We start from the raw sequence: 25,898 nt of genomic DNA, 5'->3' as shown, positions 1-25,898 counted from the left end.
ATAGCTAAAGTAATCTCAAGCAAAAACAAAAAGCCAAAGGCAGCACAACATTTGATTCCCAAACATATACGACAGACCCACAGCAATCAAAACAGCATGGTACTAACATAAAAATAGACACATTAGGGGCCAGGGATTTAGCTCAGCAGTTCGGTGGCCTGCCTTGCAAGCGCAAGGACCTGAGTTCAATCCCCGGTAATAAAAAAAATAAAAATAAGCACATTAATAAATGGTTTTGAATAGACCAGGAACAAACAAATCTATGCATTTCATCAACTGATTCTTAACAAAGATGCCAGGAATATGCAAAGAGAAGAGTCCTTCAACAAATGATGTTGGGACAACTAGATATCCACATACAAAAGGAAAAAAAAAAAGTACCTATATCTCTCACAGCATGAAAAAGTTAAATGAAGATGTATTACAATATTAAACACAAATGCTGAAACTGTAAAACTACTAGAAGATATAGGAGAAACTTCCAGACATCGGTCTCCAGTGATGGTGAACCTTTTAGAGCTTTCAAAGATAACAAACAGCCATCTGTGGCCCATGTGCTACAGGTTTCTCCACCACTGGTTTAAGCAATGAACAACAACAAAAACAGGTAAATGGGGCCGAGGATTTAGCTCAGTGGTGCCTGCCTGACTAGAAAAGCTGGGCGTGGTGGTGCACGCCTATAATCCCAGCACTCAGGAGGCTGAGGCAGGAGGATCACTGTGAGTTCGACCAGCCTGGGCTACATAGTGAGTTCCAGGTCAGTCTCAACTACACAATGAGACCCTGTCTAAAAAACCAAAAGAAACTGTAAGGTTTCAAGTTCAATCCACCCCCCCCTTGGGGGGGAGTGTAAATGGGATCACATTTGCATGGCAAGATCAATAATTATCAGTAAAAACATAACTTGCAGATTGAGAGAGAAAATATTAGCAAATCAAATCAGCTAAAGGATTACTATCTAAAAGATATAAAGAAAACAGTTCATTAAGAAAACCCTGTTAAAAACTGTCAAAGGCTCTGAATTGGTATTTCTCAAAAGAAGAGAAATAGCCAACAGGTATATTTTTAATTGTAAGGAAGATGAAAAGTAAAAACACAGTGACATAACACTTCACAGTTATTCAAATAGTTACTATTAAAAAGATGGAAAGCTCAGCAGGTTGTGGTGGTGCATGCCTCTAATTCTAGCGAACCAGTAGGCTAAGGCAAAAAGGCCACAAGTTTGGGGTCAAAATTAAAAACTTTGTAAGGGTTTTTATCATGAATGAGTGTTGGATCCTGTCAAATGCTTTTTCTGAATGCATTGAGAGGATTATATGATTTTTGTCCTAGTCTTTGTTAATGTGCTGTGTTATATTTAATAATTTGCATACGTTGAACCATTCCTGAATCCCTGGGATGAATCCCACTTGCTCATGATGTACAATCTTCTTAATGATTTTCCGCATTGTTTGCCAGTATCTTATCAAGGATTTTTATGTCCATATTCATTAAGGAGATTGGCCTATAGTTCTCTTTTTTGCTTGGATCCTTCTCTGGTTTTGGTATCGCGGTAATGCTTGCTTCCAGGAATGAGTTTAAGAGTATTGCTTCCCTTTCAATTTCATTCGAGTAGGAGAAGTAACAGCATTAGATCTTCTCTAAATTTCTTGTAGAATTTATCAATGAGTCCGTCAGGGGCTGGATTTTTCTTTTTTGGTAAGTTTTTAATTAGATTTTCAATTCCATTGGCTGATGATATTGGTTTATTTAGAATTTTTATATCTTCTTGATTCAGTTTTGGTAATTCATATGTTATCTAGGAATCTGCCCATTTCTTCTTCTGTGCTTTCCATCTCATCTGAATATAGGCTCTCGAAGTAGCTACTAAATGATCTAGATTTCTGCAGGATCTGTTGTGATTTCACTCTTTTCATTCCTAATTACATGGATTTGCCATTTTTTTTTCCTTTTTTTGATAAAGTTGGCTACAAGTTTGTCAATTTTATTTAATCATTCAAAGAACCAACTCTTCAATTTATTTATACTTTGGGCTTTTTGTCTCCATTGCATTAATTTCTGCTCTGATTTTTATAATTTCCTCCCTCATATGAGCTTTGGGCTTACCTTGCTCTTCTTTTTCTAGAAGCTTGAGGTTTAACATTAGGCTGTTATTTGAGCCAGTTCTGTTTTTCTGATATGGGTATTCACCACTATAAATTTCCCTTGTAGGACTACTTTCATTGTATCCCATAAGTTCTGGTATGTCATACTGGCATTATCATTTAATTGTAGAAACTGTTTTCTTCTTTAATTTTATCTGAAACCCACTGGTTGTTCAAGAGGATATTATTTAATTTAATAATTTAATTTCCATGTGTTTATGAAATTCTTGCGGTTTTTTGCCACTGATTTCCAATTTCATTGCACTATGGTCTGATAACATGGAGTAATTTCAATTTCTTTGCATTTACTTAAGCATGTTCTATGAGCTAGTGTGTGGCCTATTTTGGAAAATGTCCCATGTGCAGCTCAGAACAATGTGTATTCTGAAGTGTAGGGTGGAAAAATCTGTAGACATCTATTAAGTTCATTTGTTCAAAAGTTTGGTTCAGTTCTAATATTTCACTATTGATTTTTTTGTCTAATTGATCTATTTGTGATAGTGACATACTGAGATGTTCCATTACAACTGTATTTGTGTTTGATTTTTCATGTTCATTAATATTTGTTTTATAATATTGGGTGCACTGCTATTTGGTGCATATATAGTTATGATTGTTATCTCTTCCTCTTGGATTATCCCCTTTACAAGGATGTAGTGACCTTCTTTGTTGCTCTTAATTAATCTTGGCTTGAAATTTACTTTATCTGCAAACAGAATACTTCCCCTGTTTTTTTTCTGGGTTCCTATCACATAGAGTATCGTCTTCCATCCTTTGACTTTCTGTTTATAATTTTTTTAATTAAATGTGTTTCTTGTATGTAGCATATTGTTGGATCTTGCTTCTTGATCCATTCTGCCGGTCTGCTTCTTTTGATTGATGAATTGAGACTATCAACATGATGGCTATAACAGACATGTACTGACTTATCCCTATCCCATTATTTTCCTGTTGTTGGCTCCCTTCTTTCCTCTTCTGCTTAATTTCTTGCCTTGCCTGGTGGATTAATTGTTTGGGTTCATGGAGTTGTAATCCTTGTTATCTCTCTCGAGAATATCCTTCAGAACCCTTGGGAGGGCTGGTTTAGTAGTCATGAATTTCTTCAGGTGCTCTTTGTCATGGAAGCATCTTATTTCACCATCAATTTTGCAAGACAGATTTGAGAGGTATATCAATCTAGGTTGGAGGTAAGCACCTGTTCTCAAAATAAAAAATTTTAAAGGGCTAAGGATATAGCTCAGTGGTAAAGTACTTGTCTAGCATGTGTGAGGCCCTTGGTTCAAACTCTAGTACTACAAGAAAATAAAAAGCTGTCTGGTAACTATGTGGAGAAAAGAGAACCTCTATATACTGTTGATGGGAATATAAATTAGTACAGCCATTGTTCCATTATATATATTTTCAAAACTATATGGAAGTCCCTCAAAACACTAAAAGCAGAACTACTAATATGATCCAGCAATCCCATTTCTAGCTATACAACCAAAGATCTGAAATCAGTATGTCAAAGAGACAGTAGTATTCCCGTGTTTACTACAGCACCAGTCCTAACAGCTGAGATATGAACCCGATCTACATGTCCATTAACAAATGAATGATTACCCATAATAAGGCATGAACATATGGAATACTATTCGGCCTTCAAATAAAGTATATCAGACAGCTTTCTCATTGCTCACCTACAGTACTCAACACCCACAACTTAAAGGAGAAGGGATTTCATTTGCTCATGGCTTCAGTCCCTGATAGGCTGGCTCCAAGGCAGAGATATCACGGCAGCATGGCATCGCAGAGCAAAGCTGCTTAGTTCTTGGTGGCACAGAAGCAGAGCATGGAAACAGTGCCAGAGCAGAAGAGATGCAGGAACAGACATAGACCCATCAACCCGCCAAGCACACCTAGATGCATGGTCCACCAATTCCCAGGGTAGATTCCAAAGCTAACCAAATTGCAACTTCACCCTAACTGCCATATGAGGAAAATTCTGTCATTTGTAACTACAAGGAGGAGTCTGGAGGACTCACTGACTTCTCTCATCACCAACACCTACATCTGTAGGGAGGAAAGGTTTATTTTAGCTCAGTCTGTAGAGGTTTCAGTGCACAGTCAGCTAGTTCCAGGGCAAGGTGGTGTGGCAGGGGGACATGGAGAAGAAGACACAGCTCATGGCAAGTGGCAGAAGCAGAGAGATCAAGGGTGGAGGGAGATAAGTCCTCCCAGGTCACACCTCCAGTGACCCACCTCCTCCCACCAGTCTTCATCTTCCAAGTCATATGCAGCTGTAGATCATCAGTGATGCGTATAACAGCCTCGTGATCCATTCACCTCTCAAAAGCCCATCTACGAAAGCATGAGATTTGGGGGATACATCTAGACATAAACCACAACACTACGCCAAGTGGAATAAGCCAAGCACAAGAAGAGAAATACCAAGAGTTAGCTTACATATAAATCTGCACAAGTCTAACTTGAAGTCGAAAGTGGAATGGTGGAGTATGTATGAATGATGAGAAAGATGCTGGAACAAGAATACGAAGTTAGTGTTAGACAAGAGGAGTAAGTTTTGGGCTGGGGATTTAGCTCAGTGGTTCTGCAGCCTGCCGTGCAAGCACAAGGATCCGAGTTCAATCCTTGGTACCAAAAAAAAAAGAGAGAGAGAGAGGAATAAGTTTTGAGATCTACTGCATAGCCATAGTGACTATACTTAATAATTATTTATTATTGATTACTGAGAATAAATTTCAAATGCTCTCACCACAAAAAGTAATCAGCATGTGATATGGTGGATATGTTAATTAGCTTGATTAAATCAATCTACATGGTATACATATATCAAAATATTACACTCTACCTCATAATGATAACACAATTATAGTTCACTGATTACAAATAAATTTATTTAAAAACCTATTAAGTAGTTCCTCAAGAAACCAACATACAATTACTACATAATCCAGCAATTTTACTTCTGGTTATATCCTAGAAAGAACTGAAATCAGCAACTCAAACAAATATTCATACACCCATATTCACATCAGCATTTACAATAAATACCCAAAGGCAGAAGCAACCCAGGTATCCACCAATGGATGATCAGACAAGTAAAACACAATATACACTTAAAATGAAGTTTCAGCCTTAAAAGATGTGGAAAATCTTACATATCCTGTATGACTCCACTTATGTGAAGAACCGAAATTAGAAATTCATTGAGACTAAAAGTAGAATGATGGGGTGAAGGGGATGAAAGGAGGGCAAGGGTATGGAGAAAAAATAAGAACCAAGATCTGTCATGTAAAGGTACAAGATCCCAGTGATAAATGTAACTGTATTGTTTGCTTTGAATGTACACCAATAAACTTAATGGGGGAAAAAATAAAATAAAATCTTTTTAAACTAGCAACTAAAAAATAAATAAAAATTCCACCTAGAGAAACACTCAAAGGATGAAGTGTCATATATAAGCAACATAAGTCTCAAAAGTACCATGCCCTCATTTGTAAAAAAAAAGAAACTAGATGCCATGTGAATGTGTATTGATAAAAGGTCCTGCAGTCATATGACCGAATCCTATACTACAATACAAAAGAGTAAGCGAGATTCATACACACACATATATATATTATTATCTGCAACGAATAAAGCTCAGAAATGTTTAAGTGAAAAGGAGGGGCGGGGCATGGTGCTTCGTGGAGCTGGGAGATGAAGGGAATGAGGGGATGTTGTTCAATGGATCCTGAGTTTCCGTCTGGGAAAATAAAGAGGTTCTGCAGGTGGCCAGTGTGACGGCTGCACAACAATGTGAATATAACTGCCGCCCCTGAACTGTATACTTCGAAATGGTAAAGTGATCAATTTTATGTTTTTACTACGTTAAAAATAACATTCTTTCTTAATATAAAGTATTTTCAAAGCATGAGCTTAACACACTGTGCTACACGGGAAAACAAAAAAGAAAGAAAGAAATTGAGAGAGAGAGGGAGAAGGGAGGGAAGGAGGGAAGGAAAGAAGGGGGGAGACTATGCTGCTACAGAAAATAGAAATGCATTACATGCGCTCTCAACCTGCCCAACAATGTGGAATAACAAAGGTGGTGGGCACTGAACAGACGGGGATGAGACTCCCTAGTCACTCCACAGCCCTTTCAAGTAGAAGGGCCCTCACCCTGGTTTTGTCCAAGTCCTTCTATTGTAACTGCACTGCCTATTCTTGCACTCTCATGCTTCCTGTGCACACCACGTCACCTCCTTCTAGCTCATCAGGAACACCACAAGTCCACAGGTGGGCAAGAGATGGTGGATGCAACCACATGGTGTCGCAATCAAGAGTACACTCTGGAGTCAGGCTTCGGGTCAAATTCCACGTTCACCCTCCCTAATTCTGTAACTTCAGAAACTGCTTTGTTACCTGGGACTCAGTTTCTCTATGCATAAAACAGGAGCAGCAATTTCTGTCCCAGGGAGTTGTTCAGAAAGCAGAGAGGGCAGCTCAGACTAAGCACAGTGCATAGCATCTACTAAGCACTGATAAGCACTAGCTCGTGTTTTAATATCCTCTTCAGCACTGATCGCAGTGCAGAGCTCTGAACAGCAAGCAAGGCTCAATAAATTTTCAACATCAGCAGGTGTTTATTCTTTCCACCCTGTGCTAAATGTCCACCAATTAAAGCAGCATAGGGCAAAGTCTCCATCTCAGAAGATTTATCCTCACACGTCTCCAGCACTCTACTGGAGAAAATGCCTAGCATACAACAGACACAGAAAAAGTATCTGTAGGATCTAGTTGCGTAGATGACTTCTTTTCACTTGACTTTGATGAAAAAATATATAACTATAAATAAAAAATATATATGATTATGGTTTTTTTTAAGTCTTAAAGAGAACTTTTTTTTTCAGTAGTACTATGTATTCAATCCAGGGCCTTCACACTGAGTTATATCCCCAACTGCTTAGTTTTGTTTTGTTTTGTTTTGTCAAGATAATCTTGTGACATCTTGCCCAAGGTGGTAGGATTACAGGTCTGCACCACTATGCCAAGCCTGTTCATTTATTTATTTTGGTACCGGTGATCAAACTCGGGTCCTTGGGCTTGTGAAGCAGGCAGGGGAACCACTAGGCTAAATCCCCAGCCCTCAGGCCTCTTTATTTGACTTGTGCTCTTCACTTTATCGAAAGCTTTCAAACAGTTTCCACACTGTCTGTGGGAATGCATTAATATCCTCTTTTCGCAGATGAACAACCCAGGATGAAGGGTGGCTTGACGACCAGAGGAAAATCTCTGTCCCCCTCCAAAGGCCCCCATAGCACATACTGCATTTCCAAATCCAAGAGGAAGGTGTGCTCTGAGGGGTGGGGGAAAGTCAGCATGTGTGCCAGAAAGGTCACAAAATTGCAAGCTGCCTCAAAGTGGTGAGGGACAGAAAAAAGCAATTGAACAAGCCTCAGAGGCACACAAGCAACCTCAGCTTGGGATCCATATCTAGGCCTAGATTTTAATTTACAAACACAGAGATATAAAGTTTGTAAGTGTCTAGTTTTGCTTTTACTGGAGAAAAATAAGATATCAGATCCCACCTTTACCACTACTGAACAGCCTCAAGGATAAAGTCCAAATGTGAAAATGAAGTCACCTAAAACACTCTCCCAGGGACTTCCCCAGAAGCCATTTATGCAGGCTCAGCTGTGAAGGTTTATCAGGAAATCAGGCTGATACCTGGAAATATCGCCACTTGGATGAGAGATAAAAGACACTTAAGCATGAGTGGCTCCTAAAATTGAGAAGCTAATTAAACTTAGCCTCTTTAAAAAAGAAAAAGTAAAGTCAGAAAAGGCAAAAGCCAGCAAGAAAATTTTATTCTTACTTCTGAGCATGATTTTTTTAAAAAATGAGAGGAGCCACTTGGGTTCATCACTTTAAAAACTTACAGTTTATTTGATTTTTTTTTCTCAGTTAATATTCATCAGAAATCAGCTATGGCTGGGGATTTAGCTCAGTGGCGCCGTGCCTGCCTGGCAAGCACAAGGTCCTGAGTTTGATCCCCGGTAACGGGGGAGGAAAATAAAAAGCAACTATGGACCTTACTGTGCATTCTATTTATTTTTGTATTTCCATGTAGACACACAAAGCACTCTCAAAATTAGTATTCCTGCTATAGGAATCTGAATTAAAATTACTAAAACCATCTTTCTGCCATCAAGAAACAATCTACTTGAGAATATTCCAAAAACCTTTGGTGACTTTTTTTTAAAAATAGTAGTGATTCTGGGGATCAAGGCTCCAAGCATGGTAGGCAAGTGCTCTGCTACTGAGCTACACCCCCAGGCCTACAGAGATTTTTTTGGGGTTCCTTTGTTTGTTTGTTTTTCAGTACCACTGGGGACTGAACTCAGAGCCCATACTACGAAACTCAAGGGCTCTAGTGCTGAGTTGCATTCCCAGCCCTTGCCAAAAGCCGTTGGGAGTATGTGCCTTCCCCTCAGCCCTTTCACTAAGAAGTGACTTCAGCCCTGATCCACATGGTCAAGGCCAAGGATGAGCCATATCTGCACAACCTTTCACCCTCCTGTTCATGCTTGACACAGAGAAGGCCAACAAAGGTCCCTTTTAGAGAATTCAGAGAGAAAAGACCTAAGAAGACAGCTTTTTGTTGGTCGAAACTCTGTATAAATATGTACACTTAGACAGTGAAGACTCACATCCCACTACATACCATGGAGGGCAGATAAAAATGGAATGGGAAAATAGAGAATGAAACAGACACAGTTTCAGCTACAGACCAGAGCTGAAGGTATACTACAGGAGTGTTTGTTAGCTTCTAGCTGTCAGAGTAGACCTTTCTGAAGCCTGCCTCCTTCACCACCTTTGTACCCTTACAGTGAGCTAGCCTCCAGTGGCTTGCTACTTGGAACTAAAGTATCCTAATAAGTACAGCCTGAGTAAGACCATAACACAAATGTGTCTAATACATAGAAGCATTTGTGAAATTCATGGTGCTTAGAAGGTAAGCACCATTTGATTCATGAGGGCTACACAGTAGAGTACCAAGACAAAAGTCTTGCTGTCAAAAGGGGCAGTTTTAAATCCAGATTACATTTTATTAGTTCTGTAACCTCAGTAAATCTACTTAACCCACAAAGCACAGTTCCTAGCATAAAGCAAGTGCTGAACAATGTGTAAGGGAAATGAGTAACCAGTTACTGACATACTGGTTGTACTTATTTCTTCAAGTAATTTTTCATTAAAAAAATGGGAATAAAAAGTTCACCTTTTGCATCTCACAGGATTAAAATACACAACCACAACATGATTCAAAGTAATTAACAAGTTCAAGCTGGTCAGCAGATCAAATACAGAACCACTGGGTTAACTGAACAATGTTTTGTTTTGTTTTGTTTTGTTTTGTTTGAGACAGGGCCTCACTATGTAGTTGAGACTGCCTGGAACTCACTCTGTAGCTCAGGCTGGTCTCAAACTCACAACATTCCACCTGTCTCAGCCTCCTGAGTGCTGGGATTAAAGGAGTGTGCCACCACGCCCTGCCTGAACAATGTATTTTTATCTAAAGCAGGGGTTGGCACACTACAGTCCACAGGCCAAATCTAGCTCACCATCTGTTTGTACATAGCTCAAAAGGTAAAAATAGTTTCTACAAATGAATATTTTCAATTAATTTGAATATAGGGACACTGATTTTAAACCCTCATTCAGCTACATGTCATTCCTCCCAAAATAGGAATTACCTTACTCTGATTAATAGACCTATTGTGAAAAATCATACTCAATTATAATTATGTTTTTATAGTTCAGAATTTATAGGATGCAGAAGTTGTCAACTCAGACAGAGACAAGGAAATGACATTATTTTTTAGAGTGCAATTTTGCAGAACACAGGGGTTATTATAAATGTATATAAATGTGATATAGAAGAAAAAAAGAGAAATGTTTCAGTATGTTAAAATGACATCAGATCTTCTTAGTCCACCCACTTTCTTTCAGCCAGGTTGAAAGAGGCTGGACCAGTCTGGATATGCACCAGGAACCACCTCAAATGGCCAAGTGCACATCATCAACCTCAGTGGTGTCTGTGGCAGGTGAAGCAGTATCAATTACTCATTCAGCACCCTCGGCACCCCGAGACTAATACCTCCTGCTCCAGGTTCATTGTTAAACCTAAGCTTGCAAAAATAAAAAGTCATTTGCCCAGAAATCTCTGGTTACTACAACAGTTCAGAGCACCCATTAGCTTTATCCACAAAACAAAGTGAGGTAGCACATGCATATGTTCTGAGTAAACTCTGGAATAAGTGTGATCATCATCACAATGATGATAAAACACTGTGAAATACCTGCTCTATTATCAACACAGCCATAGCATATTTAGATGAGTATAAGAATGAATTCTGTCCTAAAAAAGTTTTAAAAAGAACACTATGAAGGCCAGAAAAATATTACCTGTAATTGTCATGTGTATTGTCATATAAACAGGTTAAAAATAAAAACACAACAGCTCTACTTAAAAGAGAGCCAGAGCCCACAGGACCTTAGAACTCCTGCGTGCTCTCTAAAATACTTTCCTTCATGGAACCCTAAGTTCCCTCACGTGCACAGATTACAAACTACAAGGGTGGACACTGCAGGTTCCTGTTCTCCATACTTTCCTCATCCATAATACAGACAATAATAGTTATTTCAAAGGTTTGTGAGAATCAAATGAGATAATAATTCAAATAACAGTCAGTGGTAGATAGTCAGTGTTCAATAAATACTAGCTATTGCTATAGTTTTTATTAAATAGTTGCCATTGTATTATATATACTATAAATATTATTTCTGATTGTTTCTCTTCATTAGACTATAAATATTCTCCATAATATCACATATTCTTCATTGGCATATTTTTAGTTTAATGGGCCTGAATCAGTACTTTAGTTTTACTTTGACGAGGATTTATACAATAATTATTAAGAGTAATTATTTTTTGTTATACTTGTTTATTAACAGTATTTTTTCTCATTGTGTATGTTCATGACTTTTTCTTTCATTATTTTCTATTCAATGCCCTTTTGGACTCCTCGTGGTTTCTTAAAATTAATATCGGTTCAAAGTGGAAACAAGCTTACCTTCTGGGCTCCCTGTCTTAAGAATGTGCTGGCAAAAGTTTCCAAAATATAGTTGAGAAATCCAGCCCCTGTGATTGAAATCCTGCCTCTTTGAATGAACTCTGTCCTAAAAGAAAATGAACAAACAAAAATACAACTTTGATGTCATTCTATATTTGGGTATGTAAATTTCAGACATTTCCAGCAGCATAATTACCATTTACAATCAACACAAAATAATTCCCAAAATTACTGAATAACTGCCTGTTGCAGTAAGATTTTGTTTCAAGTCGACTTACTTCAGGTAAGAAACACACTCAAATTAAAAAATATTCACTTCATGCTGCAAAATGCCTATTTAAAAACTGAGTCTGAGACAATCAGCAGCATGACCTTGGGTAAATTTTCCTAACTCTCTGTAACTCAGTTTTCTCACAGGTAAAATGAACACAATCATAGTATCTGCATTTTATAGTAGCTATTGAGACAAGTGACCTTGACTGGAAAGGGGCAGGTAAGAGAGACTGGATCTGCTGCCACCTCTACTGATTTTAATTATTAAAGTTCTACCAACATGATCTCATAAAACAGTTGTGGACTAAACATAAGAGTGAAATAAAGAAGACAGCTCAACAAGACACTCAAGCCCTCATTCCCCATAGAGACACTGACTTAACAATAATATACAAACCAAACCATTTTTGTAAGAACTCCAGAAACCAATGAAGAAGACGTGGCTGCGTGTCAGGTGAGTTTAAAGCCAAGAAAAGCCACATCAAAGCACACAAGAAAGTTCACTGCACTCATCTGTGACAGTCCCCTCCCACCCAGCATAAGCACAATCAAGATAAAGCTGCCAACCCTTGGCTTCTGCCTCAAGAAGAAAAGGGAAGAGCTAAACATGTATCCAACACCTTGGCTTTACAAAGCATTGTCTAAGGGCATGACTCAGGGCACTGAAAGGAACAGCAGTACACTGGATATGTCGTGGCCATGAAGAACAGAAACAGATGTGGCCACCTGTTACGGCACTTGAAAGTCAGTACCACAGACAGACCCAAAGGGAACGAGCAATCATGGGCTCCTGAAAATTGGGGCAGACCACTTTAGCTGGGAAATTACATACATAAACCCAGAAAAAGTATATTCTTTGAAAAGGTTTTAGGGGGCCCCAGCCTCTTTGGCAAGGCTGATTGGTGAAGGTCTTCTCTTATACAAAGCCAATCTATAAGGTCTGCAAGATGTGGCTGTTATTTTGATATAACCAAATCTCAACAAAATATCACAAGGTATATAAAGAAGCAAGCAACTTTCTTGTTTGCTTTGATGTGGCTCTTCTTAGCCTAATCAAAGAACCAAATAATCTCTAGTTTCTAGAGTCTAGAAACTAATCCCAAAGAAACAAAGATCTAAGAAGGAATGCTCAATGAACTAAAGAGATAAGACAGATATGCATTTAAATCAAATCAGGAAAATGAGGCATGATCAAAATTAGAATATCAACAAAGAGAAACTTTAAAAAAAAAGTGCAGAAGTTAGTTAAAGAATATAAGAAATGAAAAACTCACCAGAGGGTTCTGACAGTAAACTTGATCAAGCAGAAGAAATAAATTAGCAAACTTGAAGACAGGCCATTTAAAATTATTGAGTCATGGGAGCAAAAGAAAAAGGCAATAAAGAAAAGTGACAACAGCCTATGGGATTTAGGGGATATCAGCAAGAGAATAAATGTATTCATTAGGGGTAAGAAGGAGAAATAAGTGAGGATTTGACCAAGAGCCTATATAAAGAGATAACAGCCAAAATTTTCCAAATTTGCAAAGGAAAATAAGGATACAAATTTAAAATCTCAACTCCAAGAATATATCCAAAAAGCTCCACATCAAGACACATTACAATCAATTTGTTAAAAGTAACAGAGATTACTGATGCAGCAAAAAAAGAAGCAGCTCATCATATATACAAGGGAGCATCTGTAAAGTTTTCAGTGGATTTTTCAGCAAAAACTTTGCACACTGGAAGGAGAATGGGTTGTTATATTCAAAATGCTAAAAGGAAAAAATTACATACCAAGAATTCAGCAAAACTACCTTCAAAAATGAAAAAGAAAATGATTTTCTTAGAGACAAAAAAAGTATTCCTCACCACTAATCATTTGGATTACCTTCATTTGGTCAGTGTTTTTTGTTTGTTTGTTTGTTTGTGTTGGGGGGGCACCAGGGATCAAACTCAAGACCTTGCACTTGTGAGGCAGGTGGCGCCACTGAGCTAAATCCCCGGCCCTATTCGGTCATTTTCAACATGCTGGGTGCATAGCTACTATCTGCTAAGTGCTGTACGGAGTGCTGGAAGCCACAATGAAGGACAGAATCTCTGTTTTCCAAGGGAACAGAGGGAAATACAAATACAAGGTCTGGTGGGAATACAAATAGACAAGGGGGCTAGTGTCAACAAACTGATGCAAAGCACTCCACCAGGAAAAAAATCACAAAGACTAAGGCAAGAGGGCATAAAACAAGAGAGATTACTTGAATATAAATTATCTGAAAATGCCTACTACAAGGTACTGCTCTTGATAAGTCTTTTCCAAAATCATCCTAGGAATGGATGCGAAAGACAGATATGGGAGGGCTGGGGATTTAGCTCAGTGATTCCGCCGCCTGCCTCGCAAGTTCAAGGACCGGAGTTCAATCCCCAGTACTGGGGGGAAAAAAAAAAAAAAGACAGGTATGGGAGACCTTAGGAGATAAGATTGAAAGGGTAAGTGGAGACTAGGCTGAGAAGTTAGACTTTATCCTAAAGGTAACAGAACTTCTCTTCTGTGGACACCAAGCAACAGACACAGATGAACAATTATATGTGTATCAATAACTAAAAAGCTTGTTCATACTTACTGTTTTTAGGCAATGCCCTATCCCCCATTTTCAGCACAGTGCCTACCCACAACGAATTCAATAAATATTTGTTAAATGAACTAATTAACTTCTGGGTAATCAAAAATAATAAACAAAGAAAGTATTTTCCTTGCCTTCTTACATCCCTGTAGGAAGGATATGGGACACACATCCCTGTATGCATTTTGCACATATGGCGAAGCATGATCATGTGAGCACTGACACACAAAGAGACGTTCAGAGAAAACACTGGATCTAGTGAGCCATGACGGGAACTTCTCTCTGACAGCAGTAATTTCAACAATTAGATCGTGCATGCAGTAAAACAAAGCCTCCCGAACTCTCCCACTCCCTCCGTCCCTTTTGTCCCTCCCTCCAATCTCTCTCCCACATGAACACACACACACACACACACACACACACACACACACGCAGTTATCCCGTCCAATCTGACAAAAATACCTTCAGTCTAAGCAGCTTCTTAGATTTAAGCCTATTTAAAATGATTTGCTCATGTAAAACTATATCACAGTGACACTAATCTTTCCTGTCTTTATTCTGGATTAGACAGAGTAGAATTTTACAGTGATTTTAATATTTAAAAATGGAAAAGTTCAACAGTCTCACACTCTGGGGAGAAATGAACTCTTCAGTCCTCGAGGCAGGTGTAGGTGAGGGATTAATAAAATTCTTACATCAAATTCTCACCAATATTTCTTTCTACTACTTTTGGGAGAAATAAGCCCTCAAACAAGCACTCTCAAGGTCTGCCCACATATCAGGGCATAACGTGGCAGTGAAACGGGGTCATGCCCTTGCCATCAAAAAGATGAGAGTTTATCCTATTATATTTTAAGATCGTCGGACAAGAAAGTGTTGCATCCTCCCTCAATAACTCTGACAAAGAACATCAGACATTTCCTTCTTACTACACATAGCTAACCTAAATCCCTCACAGCAAGATTAGCCTCTACTTAAGCTCCTGTACAAAACACAGTAGGTTACATAACATGCAGTCTCAGCTCTGTAGAAATAAAAAAGAAAGGCAAGACAGAGGGATATGGGGACGAACAGTTGAGTGGACTGAACTGAAATGTTAACAAACGGAATCTGTTGGTATTAGAAATTTAGATGTTGTTTACTTATCATGTTCTTTTTAGTGATTTACAAATTTTCTATAATATCCATTATTGTGGTAACTATTGACAAATAGTATTAAGGCCTTGTGCGTCATTTTGTATCAATACAACATTATTTTTCAAAAGGCTCTCCACTACCAAAGTACAGGAATCATTTTCAGCAAAGGTATATGCTGATTTTGGGCTTGCCTTTCATTTAAAATTTCCTTAAATCACCTCTTAGCTTTCCTTTCCCCGCACTACATAACCTGTTTGCTACGCATTCTGCCCTAAGACTGTCTTCCCACCTGCACTTGAAGTGTGTGGTGTTCCACTCAAGAGAACTCGGGATAGATCAGGTTTCCCTACACCTGGCCTCTCGTGTCTGTTAAGCCTAAGGAGAGGGCTGCATTGAATTTGATGTTATATACTCAGGGTCATACTTACTCCTGATGAAACTGTATAGTAGCAGTGTATTTTATACACTAGATTAACATACTATCTTCAAGATTGTTATGTTTAAAAAATTATTTCTCTTTTTATACATAAACTGTGGTAAAGGGAAGTTAAAAAAAAAAAGTACCTAAGAACATACAGCTCGACATCATGCAGGTTTCATTATCTGCCTCCTCAAAACTCAAGCCCTCCTGTGACTTTAATGATACATTCATCCACTTGGCCCATGAGATTGGCACTCTCAGCCACGTTTCATGGTTCTCTCTGGAATCAATCCAAATGTCACCAGATTGTGTTCACTTCGCTTCTAATGACCCTCAATCCATTCACACTGTTCTCTCCCTGGCTACCGCTACTCCCTGGGTGTAGCACAGCGCTTCCTCCCTAGAGGACAGCAGCAACTGCCTACCCCTGAGGGCTTCTGTCCCAGCACGGAGTCCCTGTACTCCACAGCACCCCAAATCAGCTTCATAAGCACACAGTCACATTTACAAAGGCAAAGGCAATAAAGACCACATGGTAAGATTTATGTTTATGAGACTCACCCATAGTTACACGTAACCGTTTTTTGTTCATTTTCATTGCTGCATAGTGTTCTACTGTTTAAAACACTCCAAATCATGGATCCACTCCATTGAGGATGACATTTAGAATGGGCCCTACTTAAGGCTATTATCAATAGTACTGTTACAAAATATTTATAATGCTTCTAGGTACATATACAAAAAGTGACTAGTAATGAAGTATCTTAGCCATAGGATATGCATAATTTCAAATTTAATAGCTAACGCCAAATGTTTCTCTAAGTGGTTACATCTATTTTTAGTCCATGGCATCCTCGCACCCAATTACAATTACTACCTTACAACTGTAGGAAATCAACAATGCATGCAGGAAGGAAAAATTGGAAGGAGGGAAGATAAGGAAGAGGAAGAGAAGCAAAAGGGGAGATACATATAACACTGTATCCCAATACTTTTGCCAGTGAAATAATTCTCCCTGCCAAAGTCAGTAGAGGGCACACTTCCCCTGGCAGAGGGATTAACCCCTCATGCTAACAGAGAAGCTCCTCAGCAGCTCCTAGATCTGAGTCACATAGAATACACTGGAAAGATCACACAAGCACAGCTGAACCCTTGGGACACCTCTGTGAACATTAATGGCATTACATGACCAGTCTCCTATTTTGAGGTAATCTGAAATTTCTTCTTTCCGGATTTGGGAAAATATGCATCAGGAATTAATACCAAGAACACATAATCACTAGCTCTGAATCCTGAAAAACAGCAGATCCTGGAAAAGTAAGAGCTCTTAATGAGATCCTGCCCCGAATTACTGACTGACTTAGTATGGCAAATCTTGCCTAATTATTTTCGTGATGGGAATTTAATTAAAGTGTTTTTGAGGGGAGGAGAAAAGGTTCACTCTTGTGATCACATCTCGGTTCTAATCATGGTGTTTTGAGTCTTCTCCTGTAACCACACAGAAAGAGGGGGGTCCCCAAAGGAAATGTAAGGTCTTCAGGGCAGGTGGCCCTCTTAGTTTCTGCATGGTTCCTGGGTCTCACACTGCTTATGTTTATTCTCCAGCCTGCCAGACTATGCCATCTCCCCCGGCTGTCTAGCTAAACCCATTTATATAATTGTGCCTCCTCAGAGAAACCGTGGGCTCTCAATAAACACTCTCTAATTATATTTACAAATACACTATAAAGATATAGTTTATTATAAAGCACGCTCACATGTCCATATACGCCATATATATGAATATACATATATAGCTATAAGAGGACAAGAATTAAGGGTGTTGCTCCAGGAATTAAGCCCCCAGAACCCACAACTGGATTAGTCAGCTTTTCATCACTGGGACAAAACACCTGTTTAAAGGAAGAAGGATTTGTTTTGGGTCACCATTTCAGAGATTTAAGTTCATAGTTGGCTGGCTCCAATGCAGTAACACAGCAGAGGATGTGGCAAAACTGCTCACCAAACAGAGCAAGGGAGAACCAGAGAGACAGGACAGGACCAGGGATGAGAATACACCTTTCCAAGTTTTGCCCCCACAGGCCTACTTGTTCCTCCAACCAGGTCCTAATAGCACATCCAGCTACAAACTCATCAATGAGATGCTTAGGAACGTGTGCCTCAGTTTAGCAATCTCTGATTTGAGCCTCAAACAAAGCCCTTGAACCTATAGAATCTACATTTTTGTCCCAAGCAAATCATCTTGGATGATGGCTTATACTAATCCATACAGAGATTCATCACATCATTATACACAGAAACAAATAACTGTAAACAATGCAAATGCCAAAAAAGTAGCACATTTAATAAAACAAACTGAAATCATTTATATAGTGAACACATCTGAAGACCCATTAAAACTTAAAAATGAAATATCAATAACAACAAAGAAAGTCTCAAATGTAGTTTGAAGTCAATGAAAAAGTTAGTACACTGTATACAGTATAATTCCACGTTTGTGTTTGGGTGATTTCCCTGCAGAAAGAGTAAATAAATCACAACTGCGGTATTCTCATACAGTGGAATGCTACACAGCAACAGAAAAAGGGCAAACTACTGCTACATCCAAGATGCTGCTCACAGACACAATATTAAGCAAATAAAAAGCTCTAACACAGGTCACGCCGTATGACGGTTAACAGCAGGTGAAACTAATCTACATGGATGAAGGTCAGAATACTAGTTTCCATTGGGGTCAATGGCAAGGAAGGGCACAAAACTGAACAGAGTATGAACATACTTATGTGAACACAAAATAAATATTGTAAACAAATGGGAAAGTTATTTAAAAATGTTTAACAAGTAATTCTTGGAGTAATATTCATCCCAACTAGGCCTATCTGCAGGCAGGATATCTGTTGTGCTAGAAGCTGTTGAGTCATTCCAGAGGGGCTGGGGATTTAGCTTAGTGGTTCAGCCTCCTGCCTCAAAACCGCAAGGTCCCAAACTCTATCCCCGATACCACACACTTGCAAAGATTCATCCAGAGAATCAAACGGGACAAACCAGGAATCACCAACTAAATTCCTTTCAATGCCACAATTCTACTGAGGTCAGCTATAAAGAAAATGCAGGAGCTTCCCCTTCTAACACCAAAAAAATTCAAAATATAACCATAAATGGAAATCTGGAAATGGCTCAGCTTGTTGGTTTCATTCTCCAACTCTTTGCTTAGCTACCAATCTTAGCCCTGATGACGATCCAGCTCCCAAGTGCCAAAGCACAGCCTGACAGAGGAGATCCTGATGGGAGGTAGACTGTCATCTGGCTCCTCTCCATTGTCTCAAGACTTTTAGGTTGTTTTGCACTATATCAAGGTCTGCTTGATAAAATACCATACTTTTTAACACTTAATTTTTAAATTTATTGTACATACAAAAGTTAACACAAAAAAAGAAAGAAAAGACTTAACTGGAATATCAGTTTCATAAAACCACACAACTCTGATGTGAATCAGGCTGACTTAAGAGTCTCCCTTACTTGCAATGATCATTCCTCACATACAGTCAAGAGAGCCCTCATCTAAATTTTGCTAAACTTTTCAGCAGGGTGTTTCTAATGCAAAATGTTTACTTTTGCCAGAGTCAGATTATCAACTGGTCATGCTCTACAAGATTAACGGAAATTTGGAGCTCTAAAATGGGTGCCAATGGCAGGTTTGCTTATCACTAGGACCACAGGACACCGGTTATCAGAGGTTTCCAAACCTAGCTACTCGGCGGATTCATCTGGTGCCAGCTCTAACTACACAACTAGAATCATCACAATGCATCTGTATTTTTTAACTTTCATCTTGAACCTTAGACTAATATATAACTCACAACCAAAGAACAAAGAAGAATTAAAAGAAAATCAAGAGGTATTCACTATTTTAAAAGTTCTTACTTATAAATGCCACAGAGTGCTCTCTCAGCTAAACATCATTGTTTCAGCTCAATTATCACCTGTCTTTTCAATAAAGCAGCTTACTCCACTTTTCAAATGTAAAGGGGTGCCTTTAAAGAGCCACTCCACCTTGGAAATAACATTTTTTACTATTAGGTCCAACAATCTACATTTATTTGGTGCTTTAGCGTACAATATCCCCATTTATTACCTTTATTAAACTTTTACATGACTTTGTGAGGGAGCTTAGACCAACTTTTCTCAGTCAAAGAGCAGGTACATGACCAAAGACAAATCAAAAGAGAGATTCCTATACAACTGGCTCAAGATTCCTTCTACATCTTCTTTTTTTTTTTTCCTATAAAATAGAGTACTACTCAGCTATAAAGAATGAGAAACTAAGCCGGGCATGGTGGTGCACACCTGTAATCCCAGCACTCAGGAGGCTGAGGCAGGAGGATCGCTGTGATTTCAAGACCAGCCCAGGCTACAAAGTGAGTTCCAGGTCAGTCTCAACTACATAGTGAGACCCTGTCTCAAAAAACAAATAAACAAACAAACAAACAAACAAAAAGAATGAGAAACTAAAGACATTTATAGTTAAATGGATATATACTGAGTCCATACTCAAGTGAAATAAATAGAGGACACACATGTGAAATATCAAATAGTTTCTTCGGTCTGAAAAACTAAAAGTGTTAATAAGGTTCAAATTATATAACTGATAATGTGAAATAGGAAGAAAAGACAAGTAGGAGAAGTGGGAAGGGTGGGGGAAAGGAAGGGGGAAAAAATATGAGAAAAGGAAAAAGGGGAAACAAAGTCTAGGAAAAAATAAGAACCAAGATAATCATGTAAAGGTACAAGACCCCAATGATGAATGTAGCTGTACTGTGTACCTAAAATGCACCAATAAACTTAATGAAAAGAAAAAAAAAGATTCCTTCTAGATGGCATTTCCTACCAGCCCTATCAGTTTCCCGATCTGCATTGCTCCTCTCTCCAATTTCAACCCCTTCTTCTGCTCTCCCCTCATTTCTATGCAGTGCAAAAGGAGCACTGTCTGCATTCCTGTGAGCACTCATCCTCCTCCTTACTAATGGTCACACTCCAGGAGGCAGCTGCAAACTGTGGCCTCTCAGCACAGCCTGTAAATAACGGATGGGAAGTAAGAGAAATCCTGATTCTGTGAACACAAATAGCAAACAGCAAATGAGTATCTCGTGAAGGGCAGTCTTATTGAGTAACTGCAAGGATCCAGCCCAAATGTCATAATTGCACAGAGATGGCCTTTTTGCTCAACTTGTCATAATTAGCCATGCATTCTGTTAATTGTTTCATCACCCTTTGATATACTGAAAATAAGGTCAATATGAGCACAGGGAGGCATGTTTGGGGACTGACAAGGAAGTATTTATTCAGGCTATTTGATAACTACACCCTCAAGCCCTTTAGCAACAGGATTGAGACTTTAAAAATACCAAAGTACAGTGAGCAGGGCCAAAGATTTTTAATATTTAAGCAAAGAAAATAAGGAAGTCAATCAAAGAGGCCAGCACCAGCCTTAACAACACAGAAGTCACCAAACTGTCAAATTTGCTCCTGGAAAAAAATACTTCATAGTGCAGAGGAAAGAAAAAGATAATTATAAAAATTTAAATGTCTAACAATTAGCCCTTGCAACATGCAAATTACACTATTAGTGACTTGTCAGGCAATTACTTGAGACTTGGGGTGTTTTAATCCAGAATTCAAACACTTCAAAATGTTATGTACCTATTTTTTAGAGTAAAAAATACTCATATTAGTAACTTCAATAATAATGAAAATTCAAATACCAAATAGTTTCTCTGGTGTGAAAAACTACAATGGTACACAAGATCCTAATGATATAATTGACCATGTGAAATAGGAAGAAAAGGGCTAAAGGTGTAGGGAAAGTGGGAAGGGTAGGGGGTAGGGAAAAGTACACAAGACTAATGATATAATTGACCATGTGAAATAGGAAGAAAAGGGCTAAAGGTGTAGGGAAAGTGGGAAGGGTAGGGGAAAGGTAATAAGGGAGAAGAAAAAAAATGAGAAAAATGAAAAAAATGGAAATAAAGTGTTTGTAAATGGGGAGGGAGAAGGAGGTGAAGGGAGGGCAAAAGGCTCCTGAAAGGTAACTGGATTAGAGGGGCTTACAGCTACTCGCTGTTAGGAGGTGGGCTCTGGTCTGAAGAGATGAGTCACTGGGGAAAGTGACCCGGAAGGACGTATCACCCTCACTGTCTTCTCCCTGCTGGCTCTGCTTCCAGTGCACCATGAAATGAGCATCTTCCCTCTGCCCAGGCCCTTTCACCATGCCACCAATCACACAAGGACTGAAACCTCTAAACTACGAGAGGAAATAAACCTCTCTCCGTTAAATCATAGCTGTCAGGTATTGTAGCCCAGTGACAAGATAGTGAGCAAGACAGAAATTGGTACCAGAGAAGTGGGGTCACTGCTGTGACAAAAGCTGACCGTGTAGTTCAGATGCTTGCAGGAGGAGTTTGGAAAGATTTTGAGATGCTAACTGGAGAAGCAGCCCTACAACGCTGTAAGCCAAGATTCTGGATGGAGCTCAGAAGACTAGAATGCTGACAAACAGGGAGATAGTAATGACGAGGCTCAAGTTTCAGGTGGGAACAAGGACTCCACTGGCAGTTGGACTCCACTCTGGCAGACAATTTGTCTATATTTCGCTCATGTCCTGAGACTTTGCAGGAGACTGACATGAAGGGTGGAAGATTAATTAATCCAGCAGGCCAAATTCGAGGCTTTGGCATAGGTACTGTTGGGGGGCTTTTTTGCCAGGTTTATACTGAAAATAGGGAGCAAAAAGCCCACTATAAAAGTTTTCAGTTTCACCAGAAATTAAATACAGGCAAAGCTACAGTAGAGGAGAGCTTAGTTGCTGAAAAATTAGCATTAAAAAGAAGCCAAGTAATTTAGAACAGGACAATAAAAAAAAATGATGTGAGAGTATGTCTGGATCCAATAAATTCAAGACTTTCCTTTGAGGAGAGCCTCAGAGCATTCACGCTCCAGAAAGTCTGCCTAGGTAACTGGCTTCCCAGGATTTGTTCCAAAATGCTCACCTATCCAGGCACTAAGAGGCCTCAGCAACCATGATGCAAGGAGGCCTGTTACTACTTGAGCTGGCAGCAGACCTCAGGTCATCCACTTGGTCCTGGTTTTACAGGCACACAGAAGGCAAGGGTTGTGGAGTCAGGAAGCTTCTAGCCAGCTTTCAGAAGAAGGCTTAAGAAGACAAGCAGTATGCTCCTGAGAGGGCACTGTGTGTAGCTATAAGAGTGCAACCACAAGCAAAGTGGAGACCCCAGAAAGTTGGAGAAGCCAAACAGGTGGAATATCTAAGGAAAGTGGCAAGAAGCGAGAAAAACCAGCCCAAGAAAGAGGCTATGAGGGCTACAACCATTGGCAAAGCCATTGAGGTGGAACTACCCAAGCCATTTGGAATTCAAATCTTGCCACAGCTTGTTCTGAGTGCTGGACATGGAATTAAATGATTTAATGTTTATCCACCTAAGCTTTAGTCTTGCTTTCTTTTGCCATTCCTTTATTCCCCCCAGTTCTTCCCTTTTGGAATGGGAATGTCTACCCTGTTCCATTGTATGTCAGCAACATTTAATTTTCTTTTTTCTTTCAACAGGAGCTCACAGGTAAGAGTTTTATTTGAATCTCAGAGGAGACTTTGGACTAGACCTTTTCAGCAGTACTGAAGCTGTTAAAGACTTTGGCAACTCTTAGAGAGAGACTAAATGCATTTTGCATAAAGACATTCACATTCACATGAAATAGGGAAAAAAAATTCCAGAGGGGAAGGGGAAGTGAAGGGGTTGGGAAACAAAAGAAGGGAAAGGAATAAATATGAGAAAAGGAAAAAACAGAAACAAAATCTTTACAAATAGGAAAGGGTGGAGGGGTTGAAGGAAGGGCAGAGGAATGGGGAAAAAATAAGAACCAAGACACATCGTGTAAAGGTACAAATTCCCAACGATGAATGTCATCATATTGCATGCCTTAAATGTACCAATAAACAATGAATAAAAGAAAAAAGACATTCTCATGAGCCTTTTGGAGGCCAGGGAAAGAATGTTATAAACTAGATATCTCCCAAAAGCCTCATGTGCTCAGAGATTGGAGCTTTTAGAAAGTGATTGTATTATGAGAACATTAGAGCTGACTTACTGTTAGGAAATGGTGTCTGGTCTAAACAGCTGAGCTACTGGTGGCTTGATCTAGAAGGTCCTATCGCCTTCCCTGGTTCCTCCCTTCTCACTCTCCTTCCTACTTGCTATGAAGTAAGTGAGCAACTTTCTTCTGCCCAGGCCTTTCCACCATGCCACCAACTAGGCCAAGACTGTTCTTAAAAAAAACCCAAACAAACTCACTTTCCTTAAGTTGTGTCAAGCACTGTATCCCAGTGACAAGAATGTTGACTAAGAAGCTATGGGAGAATAATCTTGTTACTTAAAAGCAGAAAAATGCAAAACAAAAACATGTCTGCAACAACATGAAGAGAGAGAGTAAAACTCTACTAATGGGGATGACATGAAGATACCAGAAGTTTTTATTTGCCACAAAAAAAAAACCCACATATAGTAATGGTGAAAGGGAAAACCCTAAGGAAATGTACAAGATTATTATCTTTTATAATTACACTACTTGTATAAAGTGTCAATTACTAAAACCAAATTAAATGCACATCAATTCTATTCCACATAGTAAAATAAAGATGTTACAAGGAAAAGCAGAATAAAAAATAAACCAACTAATAATTATATTTCAAAGAACAGATGCAAACACAAAATGGTAAGAAATTAATAAGCCTATCTCCAAATGTAAAATTTCAGCAAGCAGAAAGTAAAACTTTCCTCTTTCTTCTAAAACAATACATTCCATTCTTTATTTCCCAAAATAAATGTTTCTATCCTGCTCTACATAATAAATTAAGCACATTCCCAAAAGAGATGACTTTAAATTATTTTAAATTTCAGATTAAGAATTCATTTTTCTATTTTCTGATTTGGTCAAAGGTCCTAAGGCAAAGCAAAGCATTAGTCAAGGGTCTCTGGCCCCAAACATTCAGCCACTTCATCAACACCCCTGGTGTGACATCCCTAGAACTACCACAACCACAGTCAGTATAACAACCAAAAGGAGAATGAAAAATGCAGGGGAATTTGTTCCAAGCCAAATGCTTGCACTGACCCCCTAAATACTACTCTTTCCATAGTTAATCCCACTGTGGAGCTAAAACAGAACAATCCTGGTTCCATGACTCTTGAATTGAGAAGTTCGTACCTCTTGAGATGGCAAACTTCAGAAATGCAAAATCTCAAGTACAGAATGTGCTCCTTTGGCACAATGGTCAATAATTACAAACACTTTCTATATTAAAGCAAATGCATGACGAAGATTAGAATCAAAAGTCATGTGAAGTTTTAAAATTGATTGTAAAGTCTATGCGCCACTTTGTTTAATTCCTACAAGAACCCTCTGGGGTTGGGATATTATCTCCACTACACAAGTGAAGAAACTGAAGCTTAGAGAAACCAAGTTAATTATACAGGGCAGATAATTAATTTCAGTGGTGAGACTAACACAAGAGTCTAGTTTCTAGAACACAGAACATAAAACATCATAAGGCCTACCAGAGTCAAACTGATTATGAATAAAGTAGACCTATAAACTGCTGAATAAGTGAGCTGGATATGGAAAAACAAGGGACTATGAGGCTGCTACTTCTTTCTTCCTGCTTTCTAGTTCCTGGAAAGCCCCACCCCTGGCACAGAGATATCCCTGTCATTTGCAGTGATGAGTTTCTGGTACTTCCAAAGCAAAAGAAAGACAATGGGCAACAAGGTGAAAAGAAAAGAGAGGTGAAACGCATGGTGTCCCCTGCCACTTGTTATTTTTGTTCAGATGTATATCTCTCTCCCACAAAGTTCAGAACTACAGAGAGAGCACATCTCATTCTCAGGTCCAGGGGCAGTTTCTGACTGATCAAGGTCAATCAGCTTACAACATCCCTGTGAACACTCTCGCTGGTCCAGGACAGAGCAGGTGACCTAAGCTGATTCAACTAGTCTCAGGTGAGAGTAGCTTTTTCTCCGTGTTCTCCCTCTCATGGCTTTTCCACACCAATCACTAAACATGGCAAAGAAATACATTGACCCTAATTCTCCTAGCAGCCCTGAGGAATCATTCATATTATATATATATATAAATT

General features: G+C 39.0%; 1 protein-coding gene across 2 annotated transcripts in view; it reads right to left on the bottom strand.

The window, feature by feature from the left end:
- Prelid2 (PRELI domain containing 2) overlaps nt 1-25,898 on the bottom strand; it is a 73,206-nt gene that overhangs the window by 26,900 nt on the left and 20,408 nt on the right. For both annotated transcript variants that reach the window (XM_033766874.1, XM_010627041.2), the window contains one exon: nt 11,264-11,369. In XM_033766874.1, coding sequence (XP_033622765.1) covers nt 11,264-11,369 — 106 coding nt within the window. The remainder of the gene's footprint in view (nt 1-11,263; nt 11,370-25,898) is intronic.

Source organism: Fukomys damarensis, unplaced genomic scaffold (genome assembly GCF_012274545.1).
Source record: "Fukomys damarensis isolate Sample0158 unplaced genomic scaffold, DMR_v1.0_HiC HiC_scaffold_3, whole genome shotgun sequence".
In the NCBI taxonomy this organism is placed as follows: domain Eukaryota; kingdom Metazoa; phylum Chordata; class Mammalia; order Rodentia; family Bathyergidae; genus Fukomys; species Fukomys damarensis.
Note: the sequence above shows the minus strand (reverse complement) of the source record. Positions and strands in the feature narration are given on the sequence as shown.